The following is a 20542-nucleotide window of genomic DNA, read 5'->3' as shown; positions in this document are numbered from 1 at the left end:
GATGGCTTAGAATTAGATTAATTCAATGTAAAAAATAATAATTGAGAATGGGAATTGCAAGCTTGTAGGGTTGTAGCAAACCTTAGTCTACGACACGCAATTCCCAAACAACACTATCGTGGAAGAAAAAAGAGAGGGCTGTGTGTAAGACTATAAAGCTAGGCTAAAAGATTGATTATTTGACATAGTTATGTTATTTATTTCAGTGCTTTAGACTTATCAATATTTTAGGTTATTGATATTTCTTTTTAAATTTTTAATAATAAGTAAAATATAAAATATTAAAATTAAAAAAAAACGGACTTGTCTGATTTGAATCCACATAAATTTTATCGGATTAAATTAAAAAAATATATATTTATTTTAAACTTAAAATTTAAAATTTAAGCCTTATAATTTTTCGGACTGATTCAAGCTAGTCTAACAAGTCCTATCCATTTTACTACTCGTATCAAAATTATCTTTTATAATAATTTAAAGTAACACTATATTTAACTATAGTGAATACAAAGTGAATTCCCTTTCCAACTCCTTGCATGATTTGATCGTATAAAAAATTAAAGAAACAAAAACTTCTTACATAATTTAGTGTTTTGGTCATTCTCATTTGCATAAATTGTTGTTAATTTACTATTCACATTAATATTTTTATCTTTTATATCAATAGTTTGACTAGATTCTAAAATTATGTATCAAGTTATCAAAAATATTGAAATCCATATACATACTACAAAATATGTTACATATAGTAACATATAAAAAATGTCATTATAAATATATTATATATAGATATATAACTATTTGATATATAGTTATATATAATTTTAATATTGATTTTGAATGAAATTTAACAACATATGTCATTATAATATATATATTTTTTTAATAATATACCAACATATATTGTATATATTATATAATTAAAAATAATTTTTAATGATAAATATATTATATTCTTATATGATAATTTTTTTATAATGACGTCAAGAGATTTTATTTGAGTTGTAATGAAGTTATAAGTACGAGTATATAAACGATCTTAATTTCTTGTATATTTTTTTGCAATTTTTTTCAATATTTTTTTTAGTAGCAATATGTATAATTAAAGATCACATAAATAACTATAACAATCAAAATTCAAATAATTGATCAGATTGGGCCACCCCAACTCCAAACTTAAACAAATAATTGTCTCTAAACATCCAAAAGAGTGAAACAGCTAAAACTTAATTGGAGTTATACATGCCTAATTGCACATCTATTGATTCAAATAATAATAATAATAATAATAATAATAAAATAATAATAAAATGAGTGAAGCAACCTCGCTCAAACTGATTTCGCTTTGATTAAAAAAACTAAATATTCTTATTATAAGATAATTTATAATAAATATTTAGTTCTTTTTATAAAGTATCTTATATTTCTTTAAAAAATATTAAATTATTTTTTCTTATTAAAAATTATGAGAATATGTGTATTTTTCTCTCACTTCTTAAGCTCTCTCCAATTAACATTTATCATTTTTGTTGATATTAGTGCATAAACTTTGATATATTTTTATCTTTTATGAAAATTTAATGATAAATAAAAAGGATAAAATTAGTAAATTATAATTTTATTTTATAAACTCAATATATCATCTAACATAACTACTTGCATTAGTCTATATAATTTGATTAAAAGTATTTTATAATAAGGACAGAAGGAAATAATTAGAAAGCATGGAGGATTAGAACAAAAATAACTTTAATAATTCATTTTTTTATTTTTATTATTAATAGAATAAATTTTGCAAACACTAAATTACAATGTTGAAATACATTTTAATTTTACATAAATTTTACTTCTTTCAATCAAGAAATACACTTTAAAGATAAAATTTTGATAATACTATAATATTATTCTCATATATATATATATATATATATATATATATATATATATATATATATATATATATATATTATTCAGTGTTTTGTCCATCTTTTCCCTTTCGAAAGAAAATAAGAAATAATTCACACATCTCAATGGACATATAAATATCAACTATATTATAAATTCAAATTTCGTCTTAGAACATCGATGACATTTAGAATAAACAACATTGCATTCCTAATTAAATCAATTTTGTAAAAACAAGCTATTCTTAAGAAACTTTTGAAAATATGTTTAATGATTATCTCAACTTTCTTAAAAGTTAAGTAATATTTCATTTAATTACTTCATTGATTTTTTTTTAGTATACTTACATAGGAGACAATCATTTGCTCGACAGCCTAAGATTATTGTATGGGAAAAAACTCTTTCTTTTAAGTATTTAACATAATCGTATAATTAATACTCAAAATTATAACCATTAATTGGTCAAATTAAAATAGTCTGATATTGTTGGTTTAAGCGTTCTGTCGTGAAAATTTTATTTTCAAATGTGAAAGTGAGAAACTCTTATTCTGGTGGCATTAAGAGTGTTTAATTAATGTGAAATGTGTCCAACTTTACTCGATGATCCCCATGTTAGTTCATCTCTTAATATTATATAGTATTTTATTTGGTGTGAAATGTGAAGCAATGCTTTGTTGTAGGTCTATATAAGGTGCTTTCTAACGCCAAGTCCTTCAGCTCGACATCTTCCATTGACAGCACAGGTAAGTAAGTTCTGATGAGAGTGTAGTGAGAAAATATTGGACGAGACAAAGTTCTCCCAAACACTTCAACATGGCTTCTTCAGCTATGGAAACCTGCAAATCATTGGAAAATGATATGCACATGCAGGTGGACATTGAGAAGAATCCGCAGGAGCAGGATGTAAGGTCTCAGTGGGTTCTTAACGCTCCTGAGCCCCCAAGTCCATGCCGTGTGGTTGCAGATTCTCTCAGGAAAACCATTTCTCACTTTCAACAAAAGTTTTCCTCTCTCACTGATCAACCCTGCACCACACTCCTCCTTTCACTTCTGCAGCTGATTTTTCCTATATTTTCTTGGGGCAGAAACTACACTGCTACCAAGTTCAGGAAAGATCTTCTTGCAGGCCTCACTATTGCTAGTCTCTGTATTCCCCAGGTATACACACATTCGGGTCTGTTTGGACAAACTTCTTGATTTATATGAGAGAGCTTCTATATATATGTGCATAGAAAAACTTATTTTATTTTTTGTTCTTATTTTTTTCTTCTATAAGTATTTATGATTCTTAGCTAATCTACCACTAGCAATTGATATAACACTACTTCTGCTTATTGTGTGTTGTTTTCAATTTTCATTGCAGAGCATTGGTTATGCCACCTTAGCACATCTTGATCCTCAATATGGACTTTGTAAGCCGTTTTAATTTTTCCCTACTTATTATTACAATCAAATTTATTTCATAATAAATTTAGTAGTTGATATTGGTTACTAATATGTGTAATAAAATTATCCATTTAGATACAAGTGTGGTACCACCGCTTATCTATGCTGTAATGGGAACTTCAAGAGAAATAGCAATTGGTCCTGTAGCTGTGGTTTCTCTGCTGTTATCATCAATGGTTCAGAAATTAATAGACCCTGCAGCTGATCCAGTGGGTTATACAAAGCTCATTTTGCTTGCAACTCTCCTTGCTGGTATCTTTCAAGCTTCATTCGGACTCTTCAGGTGAACAATTAGTATATACCATATAATTGTTCATTTCATTATTATTTTTATACTTTTAACATATTTAAGGTAACTAACTAGTATATATAGTAGTAGTGATTTAATTTACAGAATGGCTGATTTATTTGTTTCCGTTTGTAATGAACAGGTTGGGGTTCCTTGTGGATTTCCTATCCCATGCTGCAATAGTTGGATTTGTGGCAGGAGCAGCCATTGTGATTGGGCTTCAGCAGTTGAAAGGACTCTTAGGAATCACCCATTTTACCACCAAAACCGACATAGTCTCTGTCATCAAAGCTGTCTGGGAAGCAGTTCATAATCCTGTATATATACTACTTTCCATATATCTCTTTACTTTTTCTTATCCCCTATAAATTTGGAGCTGGTGGGGAACTAACACTGAAGATAATTTTGAACTTTTGGGACCAGTTAATTTTGGTACACATTTGAAACAAAAGGATAAATATGAAATTATAAACACTTATAAAATCTCTATTAATACGAGGTCACTAAAAATAAATTTAAGAGAATTTAAACTTAAAATAAATGATATCATATAGAGTGTAAATTTTCGTTGCACGAAATCATTATACTTCTCTTAAAAAAAATATTTCTACAAAATAAACCATCACTTCCATTTATTAGGCATCGAAGTAATTTTTTGGTAAAACTTTTAAATGGTTATATTTTATTAAAGTTAATAAGCTTTACCATAATGCTGTCATTATAATTTCATCTGTCCAAGCTTCCAAATTAAAGGCACAACACAAGAAATGAAATTATTAAAATTTTCAATGAAGAACTAATTAAATATAGTTTCATAATATTAATGCTAGCATATGTGTTGAATTGCAGTGGAACCCTCGAAATTTGATCCTCGGATGCTCGTTCTTGGTCTTCATCCTAACGACGAAATTTCTGGTGAGAGATATAACTGAACTAGCTCTAACCAATTCTTTCTGGCTTTTTCTAATTTCTAGTTTGAAATATGTCCTAATAATTCCAGGGTAAAAGGAAGAAGAAGTTGTTCTGGTTGGCATCAATCGCTCCTCTTGTATCTGTTATTCTGTCAACTCTAATTGTGTTTTTGACAAGAGCTGATAAAAATGGAGTTAAAATTGTGAAACATGTGAAAGGGGGATTGAATCCAAGCTCCATCCATCAGTTAGACTTCAATAACCCCTACATTGGAGAAGTGGCTAAAATTGCACTAGTGGTTGCTGTCGTTGCCCTCACTGTGAGTAGCTCATTATAATTCTAATTTTGATTAATTTGGTTCCTACATTATATTAATGGTATAATGTTAATCATTTGTTAACTTAACACATAATAACTAATAGAAATGTTTATGTGAATATGTGCTAAAATATTTTCATATCAATATTTTTATTAAACATTAGATGTTAAATTATTGAACTAAATTTATACAATTAAAATAACACAATTTTTTTAATAAAAAATGAAAGAAGGTAAAAGGTGACCATATTTCCTTTTATTTTTGTTTATTTTCCATTTCATGTTGATACAAGTTGGTGCTTTACCCATGATAGGAATCCATTGCTGTTGGACGATCTTTTGCATCCATCAAAGGATACCAACTTGATGGAAACAAGGAGATGATGTCAATAGGTTTCACAAACATCATAGGATCTTTTACCTCCTGCTACGTTGCAACTGGTATAGAATAATTCTTTTTTCAAGTATATACATGATTCTCAACTAATACAGAAGTGAAAATAACAAAATTGGAGTTGTAAGATTATTTATTTTCAAATGAAAAAAAAATAAGTATAATATAGATAATTAATATCATGTGATAAAAGAAGAAAAAAAAATAAAGACAAGTGTTTGAAAGTATATATATAGAGAGAGTATTCATACATCATTAGTCAAAGACAATATTCCAAAAGAATTTATAATTACGATGCTATTCTGTTACAAACACGTAAGTTAAATTTTACTGTCTTTCTTTCAGTATCTTTCCAATCTTTTATGACCACTTTCCTAAATTACTTTTGGAAAGCATAAGAGCAATTAATATACCAAACTATAAAGAAATAAAAATCCAAAATCATTAAATAATCGAATTGAATCCATGACGTTCTCCTCCTTTGACCTCTTCTTATTGGAAAAATAAACTAAGAATACTTTTGAGAGAAAATGATTTTGGCAAAGGGCCACCAAAACACAAAATTATTTTAATTAATGTTATTTATGTTTAATAATTGATGTTGTGGCATGCAGGTTCGTTCTCCCGCACTGCGGTTAATTATGCTGCTGGGTGTGAAACTTTAGTGTCAAACATTGTGATGGGCATCACAGTGTTGATCTCATTGCAGTTTTTGACAAAGCTCTTGTATTATACTCCAACAGCTATTCTTGCTTCTGTCATCCTCTCTGCTCTTCCAGGACTCATTGATGTCTCTGAAGCTTACAAAATTTGGAAGGTTGATAAGATCGACTTTCTTGCTTGCATTGGTGCCTTCTTTGGAGTACTGTTTGCTTCTGTGGAAATTGGTCTGCTAGTGGCGGTAATCATTCACACTCTCACTTCTGAAATCACTTCACTCCCAACCAATTGGAATTCAGAGCATTCAAAATTTTTTTACATTAATTATCAATGGTTATTTAAAATAAAATAATAAACATGTTTTTAATTTTCAATCTTAGACGAATTTATAACTAACTGAGAGCATATAATATTTTCAAAAATACCCTTATCTTTTAAACATACAATAAAGGGTTCTAGTCGAGTATGAAAAAATATTAGTCGGGAGCTCTCAAATTTATGTCTGTATTTTGAGGAACTAGTTATTAGTTTCCTAAAAAATACTCTTATTCACCCGAAATAGATGAATTTAGAAGACATTTTGATAGTTAATTATACGAAAAATCCGAAAGAAGTATGATCTTTATGCAAAAAAAATGATTTATATATAAAATTCTTTTTAAAAGAATTGAAGAGGAGGAGACTATATATGCAATTGCCTCTTGCTTTTAGAATATTTAACGTTTTACACTTTTTTTACAACTATATATAAATGATGTCAGATTTTGCTGCTATCCTTGTTATAATGGGGTTTACTGGTTTACAGCTTGCCGCTACTGTTACTGTTTTAAGAACGTCACAATGTATATGGCTAGTGATAAGCATTAAGCACTTCTATACTTATGTAGTATATATATATATATACATTGAAAGAGCGCTCTCAATTATTTAAAATTGATTACTATATTCTTGAAGAATCAACATCAGCATCTTTGCGCAACATTGCGTTTGTAATGTTTGTGCCATCCAAAATAATAAATTATGTGTTTGTCAAACTTATTCTACATTAAATTAAGTTAAACAATCCGTCATATAATGATTCACATAATTTCTTATGTACTTAAAAATGGTGGGTACTTTAAGATAATTGTTATGATGAGGTAAGTAATAAGACAATAAATTACATATAAATGATAACTTAGGTATAAATTACACACACATATATATATATAGTTGTGAGGGCACCCAAACTCGGATTTACTGTTGAACATTATGAAACGCAATAATATTTCAACAGTTCTATATGTGATGGCAGTGACACTCACTATGAGTGGATAGCTCGAAACTTATTATTAGTTGTACTGTTTAAGAGTATGTATTTTAGCCAAAATAAGAAATTCTAGTATTCATAATAATAATCGGTGATGGCATGGTCCAAAGCCTAACTTCTCCATTATAAATTAAGCATTATGCCCCAACACTTCAGTGGACCCACTTATTTGGCACTAAGTGTGATGCAGAATGAATGTGCACCGTTGAAAAACTGCATATTGTCTCTGGTTGGGATATATTTATCTTGAAAATTAAAGGCACCTAATAAATTCTCTATATGGAATGATATTCCAAGCTAGGGTTGCAATCACTTGACTGAGATCTTTAATATAATAAATTTTCAAACAAATCACTAACACTTAAAGGTATTAGCCCATATATTAGGTCAAATTGTTTCTTTGTTCCATACGGCATAGATAGAGTAGTCCTTTTCTCTTTTGGAAGTAACAGTTACATACAAAAATTCGTCGACAAATTATTAATTAACATTCCACAGTTGCCATCAGTGAAAAGAAAACTATTGCTTAGGATTAAAGGATATTATGTAAGATATTAGAGATGAATAATCCATTATATTCTCTTAATTCGCAGGTGGTGATATCTTTTTCAAAGATCATTCTGATATCAATTCGACCTGGCACAGAAACTCTAGGAAAACTTCCAGGAACTGATTTGTTCTGCGATGTGTATCAGTATCCTATGGCTGTTAAGATTCCTGGTGTTATGATAATACGAGTCAAGTCTGCGTTGCTTTGCTTTGCAAATGCCAGTTTCGTTAGAGAAAGGTATTTGCTACATACAATTAATAATTAAGTACTTCCATAGTGGGAACTGGGAAAGATCGATTAAATTTTAAATTAATGTGAGAAACATGAATGATCTAATCTTCAATTTTGGTTTCAAGGATCATCAAATGGGTGACTGAGGAAGAGTCAGAAGATGACAAGGGAAATTCAAGAAGCACCATTCAACTCGTAATTCTTGACACCTCCAGTAAGGGTTTCTGACTCTCGTTATTAAACTATGTAGAGGAAAAGAAAATGAAAATTAATAGAATTTATTGCACCTTTTACTTTACTATATAATACATAGTTTATTTATATTGTAATTGCATGTAATTCTACTTTATTAATAAAAAAGAATCAATTCTTTCAAAATTGATTCTACCAATGTATCTTATTAGAAAATATATATAAGACTGCTGGTAAGATAGTTATGTGGTTATTAAAAAAAATTATTTATTATTATTGTTATTGATTCACGATGTTCTCTTGCGATAGATTTGGTGAACATTGACACCTCTGGTATTGCTTCTCTAGAGGAACTGCATAAGAGTTTGTCTTCACGTGGAAAACAGGTAACTTCTTTTTGTTTTAAACATTAAGGTATATATGTAACCAATATAGTGGTTGCTTCTATCGCTTACCTAAAAAGAATCATAAACTAATGATGAGTTGTTAATTAGGTGCATTTCTATTAATATAAATATAGTAAATTTATGATAAAAGTGTAATATATCATGTTAACCCAAAAAAGTATGGATGTGAAAAATTGACACAAGTCCAGAAACAAAATGATGACTAAACCAACTTTTTTTTTTTTTGTAAATGTACGTGGCTATCAATTAATTAAAGCTAGTTAATTACATAAATAATTTGTATTTGTATATATCTCTATGCTATTGTGCGTACCTGTTGAGATAGTGCGTTTTGTTTTGTTGATTCTCAGTTAGCGATTGCGAACCCTAGGTGGCAAGTCATACACAAACTAAAGGTGTCCAACTTTGTTGGCAAAATCGGTGGCAGAGTCTTTCTCACTGTTCAAGAAGCTATTGCCTGCAAGACCCGCTGCTAATTCCAACTATATATGGTTAACGCCTCAGTTTCATGTTTCATGTGTCATGTGTCATGTGTGGGAGAATAAAAATATATACCATGTAATATCTATTTGTGGAAAATCATAACAGTGCTAGCTTGTATTTCCAGTCCCAAGTACTTTGTGTACGAAACGGGACACTAGAATAAGTCATCTTGTGTTGGAGATGCTGTGACTTTCTGTTCATCTATACATGTGTGCTTGCTTAATATATAAATACCAATTTGAAGTGCCCTGTGTAAAATTACTGGATAATACTTTCGGTCACTATTGGTGGAAGATTTTTAAGTTGAAAGCTACTGAATCTATTAATTCATTACCTTTTAATAGCATGGTTTTTAATAAAAAAAAATGATAATGGTACAAATATGTTTTATAAAATATTTTAAAAATACAAAAGTAAAAAAAAAAAAAAAAAAAAGAGATGATGCATGTGGTAGGTTACATTTTATTTTTTGTTTTTTAATCTACATTAGCTGTTAAGAGCGTAATTATATTTTAAAAAAATGAAATAAAATTCTTGGGTTGATAGCAGAATTGAAAAACAGATAATGTACCAAAAAAAGAGTTGAAAAACAGATAAATTTAGAGTTTAGTGGTTGATGTTCTTAGACAGAATAGCATCTAGATTCATACAATACGATGATCATTAATTTTCCTATGTAGTTTAGTGTCCTAAAGCCACAAAGCACTAACTTTATGCCCTAGCTAGCTTTTTGTCTCTCTAACCATTGATTACACTAGGCACCGCTGCACGCCTTCACAATCTACATTCTAGATTTTGCTAATTACTACTACTAACTTGTTATAGTTCTTCTATAAAAGCTTAACTTGTCTAGATTCAATGTATGTTGAGTTTTCTCATTTTATTATACTCTTTTTTCTGACATTGTTAAGCTTTTTTTTTTTTTTTTTTGCCTTATCATTATTATATAGAATAATAAAACTATAAAACATTACTTCAGTTGGCAACACGTGGTGAGCTTGTGAAGAAGACTTGAGTTTGATTTTCGCACAATATACTTTTGAGGAGGGACAAAGAGCTATAAGGGTGATCTTAATTATAATGGTATTAAACAAAAATAATACAGAAATATAAAAAGTTTAAAGGGAAGAATTGAACAAAAGCTTTTTAATTTTTGGTAACAAAAAAAAATGTATTTACTTCGAGATACTGTTTTACTACCATGGCGAGTTAAATATATTTTAATGATTCTCTATACAATTCATTGCTGTATTGGAATTTTGTATCATTTACGTTATATTTACCTTAATTACGGTGATGCTATAAAAAAAATAGAAGTATAAAAAGTTAAAAGGGAGAATTGAACGAAAGCTTTTTAATTTTTGGTAATAAAAAAAATGTATTCACTTCGAAATAATTCTTTTCTTCCATGGCGAGTTAAATATATTTTAATGATTCTCTATACAATTCATTTTGCTGTATTGGAATTTTGTATCATTTACGTTATATTTATAAAAGTTCATATCGTGGATCATTATTTTTTTATTAAAAGAATGAAATAACTAATCTCTTTAATTTGGACAAAAAGAATGTCAAATCTTTATTTTTTGATGCATCGGCAATGTAAAATATTTTATATTATTATTTAATTACAAATTATTATTTATGATAAATTGTTAGCTTTTATAATTAGTAAGTAAAAAAATCATATCAATAGTGGTTTGTGATTGATAAATAATGTATAACTATTTTATACTTAGAGTGTATCACTATTAAATTTATATTATAAAAAAAATAATGAATTAACTCAACTATAAAAATACTAATCTTTAAGTATTTAAAGAAAAGTTTAACTCAAAAGATAAATTCATTAAAAAGAAGAGTTTTATAATGTCACAACTTTTTTTTTATATAAAGAAGGACCCTTTTGGAGGGAAGAAGGGACCAGAATAGGCCATGGGTCCCTCTATTTCTTTTAATGTATATAAATTACTATAAAAATAATTTTATGATCTCTTAAATTTATAAAATAATATTAAAAATTGATAGATGAAAACTATGATATTAATTAAGATTTGGGAAAGAAATGGAGATAAATATAGATACGAGTAATACTACACAATATACAGAAAGAGAGATAAAGAAAAATCATCCAAGAGTTAATGAAATATTTATGATATTGAAATGTATTTCTTTTTGTTGTCTCAAGTATTTCTTATTTCATTAAATCGAAGACTAATTTTATTCGTGTCTTGTGACAGTCATTCACCTAACAAGTTTATGCATATGAGAAAAATTTTAACCGCTACATCAATTTATAATGTTTGATGATGAGGTATCTACATGAAAGTTTTTTTTTTTCCTCATCGCTTAGCCAAATTTTTATCTGTGTCATCTAGCAGTGCATATGGAAAAAAAAAATGTTCTTCTCTCCAATTTGCCTAGTGGACTATACAAAACTTGTGGTCTCTTTTCCAATAATAATATATATTCCCGGACTTTCTCACGGTAATCTTTGAAGATGCAACTCAGTAATATCTTTTTTGAACGAGGCATTTGATGGAGTTTAAATGTGAAGGAAAGTCTCGTATGAATAATATTGGATATGTCGAGAAATATATAAAATGAGAAAAATACATAAAAATGTCCTAAGATTTTGATTTAAGATGTGATATAAACATATTTGTGTGATTTGTTTACTAGCTAATGGTGGAGTGCTCCCCGCTTCCCAACATCATTCATCTCAGCAATTCTTGAATGAGAATGATTGAGTGGTTGTTTAGAGATTATGGCCCATGGGCTTTACGCAAGAGGCTATTTGCTTTTCAGCATCCTGGGTTTAAAGGATTTAAATGGGTGTTATTACTAAAGTTACCAATAAAATATAAGGCATTGTTACCTCATTTTTAGTGGCTCATCTACACCAACTAAAGAGAAAATGCTGCAATTTAATTTGTCTATTTGTGAGTGATTTTAGCTTTTAGGGTACTCAAAGTGCACTTATAATAACCATTGAACTTTGATACTAAATTCTTTTTTTGAAACAAAATAACTTTGACTCTGTTCATTACAGAGATGACAAATGAAAACCTATATTTCCAACACTACTACTATACTGGTAATATTTAAACGTAAACGAGGCTATGGTAATTAGATGTGGAGTCAACCACAATGCATTATTTTCTTAAAATAATTCCAAATATCTAACAATGTATTCTTGCAATTTTTCCTACTCAATAAATGCAATACTCTTCCATATAACAATTATTTCATCACATATTAAGATTGTAAGAAGATATAGGAAGAGAATTAAGCATTACTCAAAAAAATAGAACACAATAAGTAGAAGAAAGAGTGCACTTGATTAGTATGAATTAAACAAGCGCAGCAGAGCTTAGAGGGATAAGTGCTTTCTTAATTCTCTCTACGGCTGTCTCTAAAGTTGTAAGGGATTCTGCATAAGAGATGCGGATGCAACTATCATCTCCAAATGCACTCCCCGGCACCAATGCAACCTGTTGCAAAATCAAAACAGCAAAACACTAAGTTCTGACTTAGGCTCCTATGTACTAAGTTTTTCCTCTCTTTGAAGTTTGAACTTCATACACATAGATACTTGAATGAAGATGATTAATGCTTTATTGAAAAGCAACATGGATGAAGATTTGGAGTCCTGCAGATATATTTCAATCTTTGATAGTATGAGTCTGTACTCTGATTGAATACAAACTTTAAAGAATTTTTTAGTTTTTTTAACAGAAAAATCTATTTATTTTCGGTTGAGAAATTCTTAAAAGCTCTCTTATAATTCTATATGTACTAATTGATGAATTCATGACTACTTTTTAGAGAATTGGGGGTGGGGGGAGGGAGGGAATCACTTAAAAGTTTTCAGCTGATAAAATATCACTAAAATCTTAAAGGCAATAAAATGAGTATACCAGGCCCTTGTCCAGCAGGTATCGACAGAGGGAGTCAGAATTCTCAATTATACCAAACCCTTCAACTTCCCTTCCATAATAAGAGCTGAAATCAATGAATAGATAAAATGCCCCCTGAAAGTGAAAAGAATAGTACATTTTTCAAGAACAGAAGAGACAAAAATTAGAGAGTATAAAGGTCAAGCAACATTCTTAATAAGTTCACACCTGTGGTTCAGATATTTTGACACCATCCATTTCTCTAAAGCTTTCAACCAAGAAATCCCTTCTTTCCTTGAAGGCTTTCACCATGGTAGAAACAGCCTCCCCACCTGCATAGCCTAGTCCTAATGCAGCAACCCCAGCTTTCTGAGATATACTACTTGCCCCTGAAGTGAGCTGTATTCAACAAAATGTGTTACATATCCCCAAATATCAATAGTTCGTTACATGCTATCTATAGTAGAGTATCAATTGTTAGTTAGAATAATTAGTTAGTTATTCAGAAAGGGTGAAATATTGGGCGTTAACCTTGTTCTTTACAATTTCATTAAAAAATACAAATTTTCTTTTCTTTTCTCATTTCTAATCCGGTTCCTAACAAGATGTGTCAGACATTATATGTTGCATTCAATATAATAGCAACACTAGTCCAACCCTCCAAATGAATGGTGGAAATTTTCTGAACAAGTTTCCTCTCAAATGCCAAATCTAGTAAAACTTAAGCTTCTGTTAGATGTCTTGGAGCAAAAGAAAATCAAGATAAATTTTATATTGAGTTGTGCATAACTCAAGAAAATGGGAAATAAAAAATACTGCATACTTGGCTTTGAATCTTTCCACATGCTGCAACAAAATGTTTTGGGCCAGCAATATACCCAAGCCGCCAACCAGTCATTGCAAATGTCTACAAGAACACAGTTGAGAATCGTCATAATTCAGACCTGAGGCTCTCTACATTGTCATAATTTACAAACATTCTAAGAAATATAGAATTTGTATTGAGAAGAACACAAAAACAAGGGATTAACAACACAAACATCAACATGTCCAAAAAGAAAGTTTATAACAAATAGACCAACCTTAGAAAATCCATTCACAGTTAGTGTTCTGTTCCACATTCCAGGCAAAGATGCAAAGCTTGTGTGAGTTGCTGGTGCATAAATTATGTGTTCATAAATTTCATCGGAGAGAACCTATATAAAACAACAATAGAGATTTTGAGAGGAACTATCATTGAGGAGAACACATTTAAGTATCTATCATGAATGTAATTCTGTACCAGAAGCCTGGGGTGGTTTGCTACAATTTGGGCTATATCTTCAAGTAATTTCTTAGAGTAGACAGATCCTGTTGGGTTACACGGTGTACAAAGAATAAGTAGTCTTGATCTTTCGCTAAGGCTGGCTTCAAGCAGTTTGGGATCCAAAAGAAAATTGTTAGATATATGGGTTGGAAGAATCACAGGTGTTGCATCAGCCAGTCTTGCCATTTCTGGGTAACTCACATAGAATGGAGCTGGAATAATAACCTGAAACATTCACAGCACAAGGTAAATGAAACCCTCCACAACTTGCATAAGGATAAATAAAGCCATGTCAATAAATTCAGACCGATTACAGAATGATATTATTACAATTTGCAAGTATGTGTTCTCTTACTACTTGAAGCTGCACATATTATTGAACTCAATTTGTTTCTCCACCTATTAGCTGCATAAGTAATTGGAAATGCTTATGGTAGAGTATTAAGCTGTTTCATACCTCATCTCCTGGGGAACAAACTGCAAGCACTGCTTGAACAACACTTTGCTTGGCTCCATTACTGACCAGAATCTGATCAGGAGTATAAGTAATTCCATTCTCCTCTGCAAAAACAGTCCTGTCACATTGTCAAACTCCCAATCTCACAATATAATAATAATAGTAATAATAATAATAATAATAAAAATAAAATAAATAAATAAATCAAACATGCGAATCATCTGAATTCTGAAGTAACCTTTTAGCTTATGACAAATTGCTTGGCGCAATTCTGATGTTCCAGCATTGGGGGTATATCTCGTGTAACCTTCACGAATTGCATTCATCCCAGCCTACCATCCCCATACATGTCATGACATGATCATGAATTCATGATAGACTCAAAAAGAAAAGGTACACTGAATAGGAATAAACACTTCTATTGACAACTTAGCAAACAAAGGGAAATTTGCATAGAATATTTCACCTCAGCTATAACAGCAGGTGTGTCAAAATCAGGTTCTCCAGCAGCTAAGCGAATAACGGGAACTCCAGCTTGTAAAAGAGCAGTGGCATGATCACTTATGGCCATAGTTTTGGAAGGTTTCAAAGCATTAACTCTCTGGCTCAATGACATATCAACATCTATGTCATCAAAATCATTCGTAGTCTTTGCCTTTGCCACCAAAACCCTTCTGTTCAGCTCCACGTGTTTTCCTTTCTGCATGGATCTACAAAGGCGATGTAAACATTAGCAACTAGTGATGCTAAAGCTGAATGACACAAGGGAATTGAAGTCACCTGAGAGGAAGGGTGGATAAAGATGGAAAAACGCAACGAGAAATGGGATATTGGTCTCCAAAAGAGAAGGTGGAGATGGCGGCGTTGTGTAGTGCATTGGCCATGGAAATCACAAGGGTGCAATATAGGTAGTTGGGTAGGTAAATGAGAAGAAGCTATGAAACGTTGAAACACCAAGGAGAGTGGATTTTAGAAGTAAGAAGAGGAGAATGGGGTTGGTGGATGAGAGTTGGCGCGGGCTATGTGCGATGTAAGTAGTGAAAGAAGCAAAACTATGGAGAACTTCTCTTTTTCTTCAATCTTTGTAAACGTAAACAAATACTTTCTTGTTCGTGTTGGTCAACAAGTCACAACGTGGAATTCAATTTCACCAACGTAAACGTAGACCGTTATTAAAACTTAAAAGTAAAGGAAAACAGTTGTACAAGTAGGTAGAACAATTGCACAGCTGCGTAATAATATTTAAAAAAATAGCCATAGTCAAATTTGAGTAATGTACTTTTGTATGCTATCTAAAATTTAAAATTTCTCATTTTAGTCTCTAAAATATCAAAGATTATTATTTTGATTTCAAATTTACAAATTATCATTTTAGTCTCTATAATTTTTTAAAAAATATTATTTTAGTTCTTGAAAGACAAACCAACCCGATATCAATTCAATTAATCCATTAATTTCTCCCTCGCTTCTATATGGGTAACTCTTTTAACTTCAAAGGTTATTAATAACTTTATATCCTATTTTCTTAAACATTTACAGCATTTTCCATTCCACTTTATTATTACTTTATCATTTGCTTCATGCATCTTGCTCAGGAAAAACTTACTCGAGACATATTAAACATCAACCGTAATCACTTCTACCAACAGAAATTCAAACAGTGTTTGGCCACTTTGTGAGAAACAAACCCCTTGTCCTACATCCACAAGCCACCTTGATCTTAGTACCATTTTGGCTTTATTACATACCATTCTGTTATGCTCCTCCCAAACGCCCAAATTCATTCTTCAAGACATACAATAGCCTAAAACAGTACACGTTCATTCAAACGAGAACACACGAAAATTAGCAGTCCTTACAGTAAATGGAATGGTCAGTTTCATAAAAATTTGGTATTACATTTCTATCTCATTTTCAACCAATCATATTCAATAAACAGAAGTGAGGTCCTATGAGGAAATAAAAGCAATACGTGATATTTGCAATCTTGCAGTAGAGTCAAAACGAATAGGCCAACTAATATAGTGAGATCTTCCTTTTTGCGGCAGGATAATGACATAAAGAATCCATATTTGCACCTCTTCTCCAGGCATCATACTGGATATCCCATAGGGTCACCAACGGTGTACATGGCCTGGAAGGCTAATGATTGATCAGCAATTACCGTGATTCTTCCTACTTCATGCTGGCGAGTTTCATTTCTAGGTGTTTTACGCACCCACTAAAGCCACAAGCACACCACATCTCCACTAATTCTGCATATAAATAGATTATTAGAATTAACAGGATTTTTGGTAAGAAATATTCAAATTGATTTCCAAAGCAATTTCTGCAGATTTGATTACAATTATCTTCTAGCCATGAAGTATGAGTGAAGCCTTTGTTACACAACTTAGACTTGAGAAAGGCTAGCACATACCTTCCTCCCCACACCCTCTCAACACAAAATGAAGTCCAACACCATTTTTGTCTGGCAAGAAGAGAATTATTTTTTTACTTATGACTTTGTCCTAACAGTCTAATACCAATATTAAATCAGCAAAGCAATTAAAGACATAAGATGAACCAAGACTCATATTTTCAAATCAAATCACCGATCAAAAGAAGCAAATTGGTCTAACAGGACCGCATAAGAGGGGCAGGAAGTAGTTTAGCACAAATCAAAACTCAAAAGTCTCCACGGAGTTATATATCTAAAGGCCCTCCCTGGCACCTACATTAAAGAGACCTTAACCACATACAAACTATGCTCAAAGTTTACCTGCACTACCCGCAGACACTCCAAAATCTTGATATTTTCAAGCTGAGATGGTTATTTTGCATCCCTCAAACCAAAAGCAAAAATCAAGTGGAATCAAACTTATATTGGGCCACAGGAGCATAGGATAAGATATTGCACAATCCACCCACAGCTTAGTACAACATGCTTCAAGTACAATACAACAGGATGCAATGATGCAAGAACATCTTATTCCATCAATTAGACACATAGACATGCCAAACAAGCTATTCAAAGGTATACAACCAAGAAAAGCATCATCCTATCATATAAATGAAATAGGACAAAACTTAGATCCAATTCCTTAGGCACTTTCGATGTTATTCCCTGATATAGGTTTGCATTAAAGATCAACAAAAATTACTCAGGTAAAACTCCATCGGATAACAACACCAAGAACACCTATAAACTGTATGTATCTAAATTTTGTCTATGAAACAAGGCACAAATTAGTGATACATTAGAAGAACGCCAATTGCAAGAAAATGAAAAGAAGAAAGCAACCACGTACCTCATGTACGAGTACACGATGCATCAAAGTCATCAGGAGCAACACGAGCAATCCAACTACTAAGCGTCCTCTTAATATCAGAGTGATTAACATACGCCAACTCATACATACTACACAAATTGACAACAAGCGTCTCATTGAGCGCCAGAGTGGGAACTCTCTCAAGCGCACTCTCCAACACCTTAATAGAATCCGAAAGGTCCCTCAGATACATCAAACACAGAGCCTTGTTGTTCACCGCCACAACATCCGAACTGTCCCTCTCAATGCACTCCTCGAACTCCCTCACCGCAGACACGTAATCTTTCCCAACCAAATACACCAACGCCTTGTTCCTATTCACAAGGTTCCTAAACTCAACCTCGCTCAACGACCCGTTACTCTTCCCCTCACTCTCCACCTTCAAAAACGAAACTTTCGCGCCCTCAAGGTCCCCCACCTGCAACTGCATGTACCCGAGCTGCGAAACCAGTAAAGGGTCGGAGGAACGAGAGAGAAGCTCCTTCATCAAGCTCAAACACACGCCGAACTCCTTCTGACTCAAATGGTGCCCAATTATGCAATTCACCACAAAAACCTCTCTTTTCCTCCAGAGAGAGAGGGATACATTGAGGGCGTCGTTGTTCTCCTTTTCCTTGATTTTCTGGCGAACGAAATCGAGGAGGGTGTAGAAGCGGTCCATGCCTTGCTGACGTTGCCCTAGTTTGATCGGAATTAGGGCGTGGAGCCACCGGAGGGAGAAGGGGACCATGGATCCGACCCGATTAGGGTAAATTTTGGGGTAGGTTTCGTAGCGGTAGTGGGAGGATTGGAGGTCTTCGAGGGAATCGAGCTCTGCGGAGGCTTCGTTGAAACGACGCAGTTTGGTGAAAGCGAGGGCGTTGAAGGCGAGGTAGGTGAGGTGGTCGTGGGGCTTGTGGAGGAGAGAGAGTGCTCGCGCGCGTGAGACTTTGTCGATGATGGAGCGCCACGCGCCGCGGTTCGCGAGGTCTTCGAGGGAACTCATGTCGTGGCACTGGTCGTCGATTTGCTTCGAGAACGGCTGGGTCTCGGGATCGGAGGTTGCGGGGTCTGAGTCCATCGCCACGCCGTTGACGGAGGCACGACGGAGGCGTAAGCGGAAAATAGTTCAGTGGAGAAGAAAGGAGCAGCCGTTGTTGGGTTTAGCTGGCTTTCTTGGTTAATGGTTTTTACTGGGCCTGGTCCACCATTTTAGGCCCATCAAATAACATTTCATTTATGAGATTTCTTTAACTACCGAAATGGAAAAATGGAGAAGATAACAAACACGAGTCTATCGTGTTTAGTTTCATGTATCATGTATTCATGTGTTGAATGTGTACTGAATGAGAAATAATTATTTATTGCTTTTACCTATTTTCCATTTTTGACAAGAATTCACCTGTTAAACTTTTATATTTCCAACACAATTTTTAAGAAAAACTAAAATATTATTTAAATATCAACTATCTAAAATATTATTTAAATATCAACTAATGGTTTTAAATGATCCAATTTTAAATCAAATCTTTTTTTTCAATGATAATAAGATCTGTTCCAAGAATACATATAGTTGACTTAGTAATCTCAAATTCAATTCTCGCTTGTTTTAAAATAAAATTTGACAAGTAGAAATTACATTCCACAAACTCATATTAATTCTTAATTGCTAGCTTTAAAATAATAAATAAATTATGTTGATGAAAAAAACAATGACCCAATTTTAAACACTCAAAATTTTATTGAAATGTCATCTAAGATAATTTTAAATAAATGGAGACATATTTAATTTTATGTTGAAGAACTGGTTTTTAAGTTTTAAATTAATTATGATTTTAAGTAATTAAATCTTTGCATGTTATGTATTGAAAAATAGTATATCACGTAACAAAACATGTTATAGTTCTATTTGGATAAATTTATCTAAATATACTGTTAAGAAAAATAAATAAATAAATTTTTCATTACTTAAAACTAGTTTGTTTATAAGTTAAAAATTAATCGATGAAAATATTATAGGATTTTTTTTTATAAATTAACTTATTATTAAGATAATTTAATTTTTGGAAAAACTTATTCAATTTTTTTTTTTTTTTTTTGTAATAAGTGTATCTGAAAAAATTTATTTAAGCACACCAATGTTTATTTATGTTACCATTTCACATAAAATGTTTCATGATAAAAAAGTTTCTTGTTTTTAGAATAAAAACAACGAAACATTAATTACTTCATTTCTAAATCAATTTCAACCTAAATTAATTTTATAACACGCCTAAACACATTTTAGTATAATCACTTTAGCTAGGGAAGCTAGTTTTTAAAAATAAAATAATAATAATAATAAATAAATAACCCTCAAATTTAGAAAGTCTTTGTTCTGGCCAGAAACAGGCGACTTTCTGTTTGCTTTCAGAACTGAAATGCAACAAGAGAATTATTATAATCATACTGAACAATAAAAAATAAATAAATAAAAGTGTTCAAATATGGCTCA

General features: G+C 31.5%; 3 protein-coding genes across 5 annotated transcripts; 1 reads left to right on the top strand and 2 right to left on the bottom strand.

Annotated features, from left to right (window-relative positions):
• The first annotated feature begins 2471 nt into the window (after positions 1 to 2471).
• On the top strand, positions 2472 to 9339 carry LOC109798902 (sulfate transporter 2.1). 2 transcript variants are annotated; one of them, XM_083071420.1, is made up of 13 exons: positions 2472 to 2516; positions 2586 to 2648; positions 3269 to 3317; positions 3427 to 3634; positions 3783 to 3957; positions 4490 to 4555; positions 4641 to 4871; positions 5185 to 5311; positions 5879 to 6165; positions 7827 to 8020; positions 8140 to 8228; positions 8516 to 8592; positions 8964 to 9339. In XM_083071420.1, the coding sequence occupies exons 1-13, from the start codon at positions 2487 to 2489 to the stop codon at positions 9087 to 9089; spliced, it is 1722 nt and encodes a 573-aa protein (XP_082927546.1). In that variant the 5' UTR covers positions 2472 to 2486; the 3' UTR covers positions 9090 to 9339. The 2 variants fall into 2 exon arrangements, with proteins under 2 accessions (XP_082927546.1, XP_020214927.1); XM_020359338.3 differs by lacking the exon at positions 2472 to 2516 and having other exon boundaries at positions 2589 to 3063.
• A 2940-nt stretch (positions 9340 to 12279) lies between these two features.
• Positions 12280 to 16412, bottom strand: LOC109800268 (bifunctional aspartate aminotransferase and glutamate/aspartate-prephenate aminotransferase). The gene is made up of 10 exons (XM_020361045.3): positions 15539 to 16412; positions 15225 to 15468; positions 14997 to 15090; positions 14759 to 14862; positions 14278 to 14526; positions 14078 to 14191; positions 13819 to 13902; positions 13224 to 13394; positions 13017 to 13130; positions 12280 to 12590 (listed from the first exon to the last, which is right to left on the bottom strand). The coding sequence occupies exons 1-10, from the start codon at positions 15640 to 15642 to the stop codon at positions 12450 to 12452; spliced, it is 1419 nt and encodes a 472-aa protein (XP_020216634.1). The 5' UTR covers positions 15643 to 16412; the 3' UTR covers positions 12280 to 12449.
• Positions 16413 to 16558: 146 nt separating this feature from the next.
• Positions 16559 to 19295, bottom strand: LOC109803392 (Tetratricopeptide repeat (TPR)-like superfamily protein). Of its 2 annotated transcripts, XR_003803444.2 has the most exons (3): positions 18049 to 19295; positions 17178 to 17228; positions 16559 to 17013 (listed from the first exon to the last, which is right to left on the bottom strand). XR_003803444.2 is itself a non-coding variant. In XM_020364942.3 (2 exons), exon 1 carries the CDS (start codon positions 19127 to 19129, stop codon positions 18050 to 18052), a length of 1080 nt encoding a protein of 359 aa, XP_020220531.1. In that variant the 5' UTR covers positions 19130 to 19290; the 3' UTR covers positions 16559 to 17013; position 18049. The 2 variants fall into 2 exon arrangements, 1 of the variants encoding a protein (XP_020220531.1); XM_020364942.3 differs by lacking the exon at positions 17178 to 17228 and having other exon boundaries at positions 18049 to 19290.
• Positions 19296 to 20542: the final 1247 nt, after the last annotated feature.

This window comes from Cajanus cajan, chromosome 3, assembly GCF_000230855.2.
Source record: "Cajanus cajan strain Asha chromosome 3, NIPB_CcT2T_4, whole genome shotgun sequence".
NCBI lineage: Eukaryota > Viridiplantae > Streptophyta > Magnoliopsida > Fabales > Fabaceae > Cajanus > Cajanus cajan.
Note: the sequence above shows the minus strand (reverse complement) of the source record. Positions and strands in the feature narration are given on the sequence as shown.